This window comes from Apium graveolens, chromosome 9 (genome assembly GCF_009905375.1).
Source record: "Apium graveolens cultivar Ventura chromosome 9, ASM990537v1, whole genome shotgun sequence".
Classification (NCBI taxonomy): Eukaryota; Viridiplantae; Streptophyta; class Magnoliopsida; order Apiales; family Apiaceae; genus Apium; species Apium graveolens.
In genome coordinates, this window is record NC_133655.1 from 109,785,788 (window position 1) to 109,794,241 (window position 8,454).

General features: G+C 35.5%; 1 protein-coding gene across 5 annotated transcripts; it reads right to left on the reverse strand.

The window, feature by feature from the left end:
- Positions 1-240: 240 nt before the first annotated feature.
- LOC141683029 (uncharacterized) lies at positions 241-8,064 on the reverse strand. Of its 5 annotated transcripts, none has more exons than XR_012560069.1 (8): positions 7,914-8,064; positions 7,301-7,758; positions 6,216-6,573; positions 4,432-5,951; positions 3,929-4,042; positions 3,211-3,344; positions 1,463-1,585; positions 241-465 (listed from the first exon to the last, which is right to left on the reverse strand). XR_012560069.1 is itself a non-coding variant. In XM_074487719.1 (7 exons), exons 2-7 carry the CDS (start codon positions 7,724-7,726, stop codon positions 1,537-1,539), a joined length of 2,601 nt encoding a protein of 866 aa, XP_074343820.1. In that variant the 5' UTR covers positions 7,727-7,758; positions 7,914-8,064; the 3' UTR covers positions 241-1,536. The 5 variants fall into 5 exon arrangements, 1 of the variants encoding a protein (XP_074343820.1); XR_012560072.1 differs by having other exon boundaries at positions 241-535; XR_012560071.1 differs by having other exon boundaries at positions 241-542.
- Positions 8,065-8,454: the final 390 nt, after the last annotated feature.

An 8,454-nucleotide genomic window follows, 5' to 3' on the forward strand; every position in this document is an offset into this window, starting at 1 on the left:
CTATCAATATGATATAATACATACGTGCCCCCAAGGACTACAAGCGGCTGAGATTCACTTGACCAGGTACCGACAAGCCACAAGTGACACCATTCATATTTTTCCCCACAATCAGAAATGTTTTCAATATAATTAAAAACTAATGCAAGAACAAAGAAATTTAACTACTACAAAGTTGTCCTGAGACTTGTGAAAACAAAAGGCCAGATACCATATTTTTCATCTGGGAATGCAATTGGATTGTATAAAATAAATGGCTATTATTATTATGCTTGAAGGGCAGGAATGCCTTTGTCTTTTCACATTGTTATCATGACAGCGAAGGCCCCTGACCTGGAATCTAATTTGAATTACAATTTATAAAAAATGATACAAATTAAATAAGAAACCTAGGTATGGTACAAGATGCCAAATAAGAAAACTATATCAACTGAGGGGACTCCTTGCTGCAACTCCGTTTGATGCCTGCAGATAAAAATTCCACTTACAATATTCTCCCGTTGGATTTAACATAAAAAAGCTCATATGGTTGATCCTGCATACTATATTGAACCACATTACAATAGCACAAGATTAAGATTGAGAAAAGTCCATCTTTGAACGATATCTTATAACAAATCCACTATCTACACAGTATTGAACAGCATTTTTCACCACAATCACTAGCGTGGATGGGTGATGATGAGCAAGGATTTAAATGGTTCATTTTCTTTACATAACTAATTTGAGATAATTTAATTTGTAATTTAGTATGTACTATGTAGTTTAACTATGTTAGCAAGTATATCATTGAGAATTTTAACCGACGGTACTGGGGATACAAATAGAGTTGCTCATGTCATCATATAGGGTAGCAGATAGGTATCGAGCTTTACACATCAATTAAATAAAGTTTTCTATGTCATACGATCTCACCTGATTGATGTGTGAAGTTTTTTATTTCAGACAATCTCACTTGTTTTCAAATTTTTTACGATTTCTGTAAAAACAATATTTTACTATTAATTTAATAATTGCACGTCACTTAGCAATAGATACAAGCTTTGCACACATTTTGTCTGTAGATTACCACTAATAACCAAAGCTGCTACAAGTTAGGTACGTTTGTTTAACAAACATGTTGGTCAGTTTTTCAGCTCTTCCAGCTCCTCTTCTATTTACTATATCCATTTATTTTGTATCAGTTAATTTACTCAATAGAACAGCAAATTTCTCCAATTTCCTTTCTTCATTTTTGTTTTCAAATCTTCCTCGTATATTTTTAAGTTTCAATAATTTGATATAAATACTGACATTTGATACTGGCTTCAAGCTCTTCAAAGAATTTTTCTTATAAAGTGTCCTGAATCCTTTAACCATGCTGGCATGAGGCATCATGCATCGAAAAGTAAGTGCCTGGTTACCTGTCTGGAACTGAAAGATAAGAAATAGATACCAGATGAAAATATACTTATTGCTGTACCTAATATATAATGAGCTGCTCCATGGACTGCCTTCATGCATCAAAAAGACTGACCTAAAAGCTGGAACGTAAAATTAATTTGTAACTGCTCGAAATAGACCCTTTTTTTCATCGTAGAACCATCTGCACGAAAGAATATTTCCCTCCAACTTAACGAAAATATATGGCAAAGAAACACCGCATCAACTTTAACAAGGTACATAATAACATACATAGATCAAAATTTGCATGAGTGGGATTCATATGGGTCATTACTCATTAGAGTATTGTTGCCAGATGAAACTATTAGCCAATAGCCATTATTCAGCCAATACAACTGTAGTGTGACTGTTTACAGAAGGTGACAAATTAATCAATTCCCAGGTTAGCAGTTTGTTATGTGGATACTTTAATACACTTCCGCTTGCATACTTGCCATAATTTCTGTTTATAGCTGACCTTTTTAATGTCATAATGACTCCTGGCTATAATAGTGGCCCAAAGGCCAATTAGAATTTATGTAGTCAATATAACAGTCCTACTATCCCCCCAATGCAGACAAAATTTAGCACTAATCCGCAACTTAGCTGTCAGTAATACGATGCTGTCACATGCTTATTCATTCATGTTGATTGTAGGCTCGATTTTGACACCCACATTTGGTGCATAAGCAGAACAGATGTCCAATTGTGATTCGAAGTCGAATGTAATTTCTACGGTCCTACTCTAAATTCTCAAACACTCTAAAGAATTAAAAAAAATGTGGAGGAAAGTGCAAAATTTATGATAATGATAATGCAATGGATGAAGGAACAATGTTTTCTTTTTCAAGAAACTTCTAGTAAATGATGATACTCATACCTTTGAACAATACCGAGTTAAATAGACTCCTCCATTAATCCAATTTTAACTGTAAGGAACTTGATATTCCAAACAGTTATAAAAAAACAAACTATCGTAGAGGAAATCAAACCTAAAATCAAGTTTTTAAAGAAAAGGGACCGAAAAATGTTTCCATACGAGAGCACTATTAAAATACATTACGGGTAAAGCATGGGTTGGTGGAAATTTAGGGAGTTGCTAACTCTGATTGTAGTGTCTTTAGGATTAGTATTTCACACACCCACCTACTAGTGTATTGTCTTTTTGTGCTGTTACTTTCTTGTGTGATGGCATTTTAAATTTTGTTCAGTGGCCTTGTAGCAAGTCATGTTGTCTTGCTTTCTCAGTTTCTTAAAAGAATATATATAACATTTTTCAGAATTTCCAAAAAAAAAATCTGGAGAGCCTGTGTCATTATTTTTATGGCATCCCACACGGCATCAAAGTCACCATGTGCAGTTGCCATTTTCTTTGGTCCAGATCTGTTTTACATTGTCCACCCACCTGTCCCCATATTTTTAATTTTTGGACAGATCTATCTATATATATATATATATGCTTTCTTATATTTGAACTGTATGTAAATAATAAAGTTATTTATATATAAATAACTATATTAATATATGATAAGTTTATACTGTAGGATACTTGGATATTATTCACATTAGGCATATATATGAGTTAAATATTGACATGTAGATAATCTATAAATACTGTTTTCTTAAAAAAAAATGTGTATGCGCATGCATTTACACATCCAATAGAAATTCAATCAACCCACATCATGCCAATAAAATGTGCAAATAAAATGTTAAAACATATACAACACCACAAGAATACATAACACATGGCAAAACATGTATGAAATTAAGTAAACATTAGCGTACTTGCAAATGTAGAGTGGACTCCCCAAACGAGTACTCCTCTCCGTTTCCTTAATAAATGTCCGTGGAGGAAAAACTTCACAGGGGCCTTCGATTGAGCCAGCACTCAGTATAGTATCATGATTAGACTCATAGACCTGTGAAAGAGCAAATGATAGAACATAATATGCATGAACAGAATCTATAATTAGGCACTAATTTACAAAGAGAACCAGGGACAAAAACAGAAAAAATTTCCGGCCTTGGGTAGTCTTCTCTGTCCTCAATTGGGCAGTGAACCTAGAGCAGCAACTACACACATTAAGTCATATCCGTCTTTCTGACAATGTACTATGTAACTTTATGATTCTCAAGATATATCAGTTGTCACCTATTATAATATGCCAAGGAGGACTCAAGGTTAGGTCAGCGGGCCTTCTTGGGCGACAAAGATTTCTACAGGAATAATCACTAGCCAGTTCGAGGACAACTTTTATGAACTGTTTTTTTTAATAATTTTTATGAGCTGTTACGGTACATAATATAGGTTCAAGCCTTCAAGGTGGCTAGATGTTTCTAATTAATTATATCTATACAAATTCATGTGATCTGGTCACAATTTAAACAGGTCAAACAACTATCTAAACTCCTCTTGCCAAATTAAGCTTAAGCCAAATTCTGAGAACATGCATTAATACACATGGGCATATAAGTTGTTTTTTATTGATGATCAAAAATTTACCTCATTGATTTCTGGGGAGTACGGACGGCCAACGGCCTCTGGCAAATCTGCAGGAAAGTAACACCGAGACGCAACAACCCACTTTGATCTGGTTTTGCCGTCCTCCCACATACTCTGCATTAAAATAGGCCTTGAGTCTCTATGTGTAAAACTATACAAGAACACTGTTTATAAAGTATTACTTCCCAATACAGAAAGCAGACAAGTTTGTTCTTGCAGACTTTAGCATAGCAATAGGACAAGTAAACCCAACCAAAAACTGCAACTGTGTTGCAAATGATGAAAGCATAAAACAGACAAGTTCTCATGCAGTGGTAAATAATAACTAAGACCGATATTATATTTGGAGTTGCTTTAACTTAGAAATCTACATACAGAGGCATATAGTAATTAAGAACTAAGACAGATATTCATAAAGCCTGAACCCATGTATAATAGAGAAAAAGAGAACAAAATGTAAGAGAAAAATTGCTACATAATACAAACAATATAAAAGTGCACACCTGAAGCTTAAAAGGTGTCAAGCTGTTATTGTTTGAACGAAAAAGTGCATGATCTTGAACCTTATAAATAACTCCACTCACAGAGCAAGACTGGTAATATGTCTTTTCATCCACAGTTTGTATTATATCACCAATCCAGTCAACATCATGCAAGCTATTTGGTAAAGATTCACTATGCTCTTCAGGCCCAATACAGGTTCCATTAGTCTCAACATGATTACCTGAAACTCCATTGTTATCCTTATTGGCATCATCACGAATCGTGTACTTCAGAAAGTCTTCACCGCATGATTTACCAAGCTCCGACACCTTAATGTTTGTCTCAGAATAATGTTGGGATGGAATTTCAGAGTTGTTTGTTAAATTTGCTTGCTCGTTTTTGTTATGTCCCGAGGTTTGGGAATCCTCAAATTTTCTGCCAACTGTCACAGACTTCGCTGAATGCCGTGAGTTACATTTTGGATCTAGTTTCTCTTCTACTTTGACGTCATCATATGTAACATTACAAGCTCCTAAGCTCACGACCAAGTTATTTGCAACAGGGTCAGAAGGATGGTATTCATCTTTCTTACCATTACTGGAAAGTGGGCCATTACTTTGCATTACTTTCACGTCTGCTATTTCCACATCAGTTGCAATATGGTTACTGCTGCAAATAGAAACCCCTGGGGTTTTCATCAAGTTATTTGAGCTATATCTACTGGGATGCTCCTGTGCATATTTACCTTCGGCTGATGTTGATCCATTCCCCTGCATTACTCTCCTATCACCCGCCTGTGCAGTAGCTGAAAAATGGTTTGACTTGTCCAACGCACCCGTTAGAGCACTTCGTATACCTGAAGTCTTATTTGTTGTCGTTCCCTCTAATTTGTCCTTCACATCAATTGTCCCTACATTCTTATCTACAGATAAATGAACCGCTGTTGTATGAGACGAAACTTTTAGCACAGTTGAATTTCGTGTGACACGGCCATACTTGGGGGGTAATGGTTTCCCACCACCAAGGGAGAAACACTTTCCACATTGCCATTCGGCTTTAGGAAGTGTTTTTGTGTTGAGCATCTGGAGACAATTTAGATGGTACCCTTTCTCACAAGCATCACAAACAAGAACATTATCAACTTCACTGACGACGAGCTTACAAATTTGACAAGGTAAAGCCTTGCTCATGTAATCCCTCGAAGGAGGAGCCCAGACGGGACACTTTGGAACCTGTTCTTGCAGTAACTTTTGAACGATTTTACCAATTTCATCGTGGCTGTTGCCTGAAGACAGAGATTGTACAAATCTTTTACCCTGCTGGATATGCTGGTGTACGCCAAGTGGATTCACGGATGTGGTCTGAGTGATAAACGGTCTAGAGATATTTGCTTGAGAGGTCATTTTTGACATAACAGGAACTCCTCCCTTTACAGAAGCATTGAAAGATGCATTACTATCTGATACAGTTTTGGCTGATGAGGAAGCTTGTGATTGCACTGTCCATGTCGGAGTTTTTGTGTTATCTCCAGAAGAATTTCCTGAGAAAATATTGTTGTTTTTTGTTTTTAAATATTACGACATGTATTAGAAAGAAAAATATTCTATTATTGACGCAAGACTGTATAATACATGCAAAACTACAAACTGTAGATGAAAACAATATATTATAGCACTGATAGGGGATGCAGGCTCTGTCCTGCATCACATAACCTTGAAACTGGAGATTGACTATGCCATTTCCAAGATAACTATCCTTTAACTGTGAATTTCGTTTGTTGGTTTGCATGGGAGAAAAATATTACCTTGAACTTGTGAACTGTAGGAAATTTCACTGGGTTTTCCATTCAAAGAAAAATAAGGCCTCTCAGCTCTAGGAAATGTCAATGCAGAAGCATGTTTTCCAATATCACTGCTAGGCAGTCCACTAGAAACTGGGGGTCTGACTTCGCTGGTGGGTAACTGATATGGTAAAGATGTGGAAATTTCTGTAGACACAAGACCTGATGGCTGAAAACCTAACGAAGATGTTACAGGACTTGATTTCTCCGCGGAAAATGTTCGGACACCAGAATGACTTTCAACTGATGAGCATATGTTTGATTCCGCTGTTTGATACATAAACTTGGGCGACTGTGGAGCATATTTCTCGGAATTCTCCATCTGAGATGTAAAGGGTTAATGACAAGTAACCACTGTTGAGATTATAATGTGACAACTGACAATTAACGATTAACTTGAGAAATCCAACTAGTTCAAAAAATGTGAGAGATATTGTAAGTACATAACAGCCAGGATTATACTTGTTCCAACATAGGTGTGAAACAACCAGGACATGCTAGAATCAAGCATATAGGTAAATTAAACTTAAACAAGAACTAGAAACTTGCTTAACTTTTCCAGAAGAGATTATTATAGAAAATACTTGAATATACTCAATTGTAGGCTTAAAGATAACCCAACTTGCTAAAACTTACATTTGCTTTAACGTATATCCTTCAATCAAGTTTGTTGAATATAATATTATCCTATTCCTTCTAACACCTAAAGATTTTTGGAGAACTAGAGCAGGTTCCACTGGAAGTACAGAGGCATTAAAAAATATTTAATAAGAACCTCGGATTGCTTCGAAAGCAACTGATGGTATAACATCCTTTATACAATTATTAAATATGTACATTTGCTCAGCCTACCAATGAAATATTTCTCTGTTTGTAAAAACTAAAACCACACTACTCAAAGTCATATCAAATCCTACTTATTCATTTTCTTATTTAAATTAACCAAAAGAAACATAACAAATAAGTCAGGCAATTGTAACAAACTAAGCATTGCAACCTGTTCCCGGTAAACACAAAATGATCATCACTAAAATCAACGAGAAACAAACCTTTTGCTTAGTTAAAGTAACCTTCTGACCAATCGAAATCTTAGGAGGCTGAAACCCTAACTTATGCCCTCTAGAACTATCAATTCCAAGATCCTCAATAATCGAACCAAACACATGAGTAGGAAAAACATCTTTCGGAGCAAACTGCCCCGAAACCTCCACCAATTTATCTCTAGCATTCTGCATCATCTCCATCTCGACAACAGAGGGAACCTCTCCTCCTCTAATCTTCCCCATTGTAGCCAACACCAACACAATCTCCGCCACTTTCCTAATCCCATCACCTAATTCCCCTCCGCTTTTCGCCTTCTTAACAAACCTAGCCTCTAATTCCCCATTCTCCGAAAGCCTTTTCGAGCTCTCGGATCTAACAAACCCGCCAGTAGCCTCTACCACACCAATTGAATCAATCAATTGTGTAGTCATGACATAACATACGTCGAAATTGAGCGAGGAACCTGCACAGACGAGAGAGATGAGAGTCCATTACTGAGATGGAGAGAGAGATAGAAACCCTAGAGAGAGATATCGTAGAGAGAGAGGGAGAGAGCGAGAGAGATATTTTTAAAAAGAAATTTGAAAATACAATTTCATAAGTACGTATATATAATACCTTTGAGTGTATTGGCGGGTTAATTCCAAGATATAAACAGGACTTGATAATTGATATGATACACAATAATATTGTGAGACCGTGTTGAATGAGTTTGGGGCTCCAAAACTTGAGCAGACGATATTATAAAACTCAAACTCAATCTCTCTCTTTTTTTTTCATTATTTTCTTTTTCTTTTCTTTTATATACAGTTTGTTTATCTAGGCCGATACCCACGAGCTTTGCACGCATCGCGGTCATATATTTGGCGTTGACCCTATTTCTACACCCGCCCATTCCTTCGGGTCCTTTACTTTCATCTTGTTTATTTATTTTCTTTCGCTTACTTAAATGTTAAATATAAAATTAATATTTTTAGGATTCTTATATTTTCATATTCATATTTTTTTGTGTCGTATTAATGTTTTGATTTAAAATTAATATAAAATTTTCAATTAAATAAAATTCTAAGTTTTTCAGGTAATACTTATAAAATATATTTAAATTAAATTCATATACAAATTATAAAATGAAGTATTATTTCAAAAGTAAATATGCATT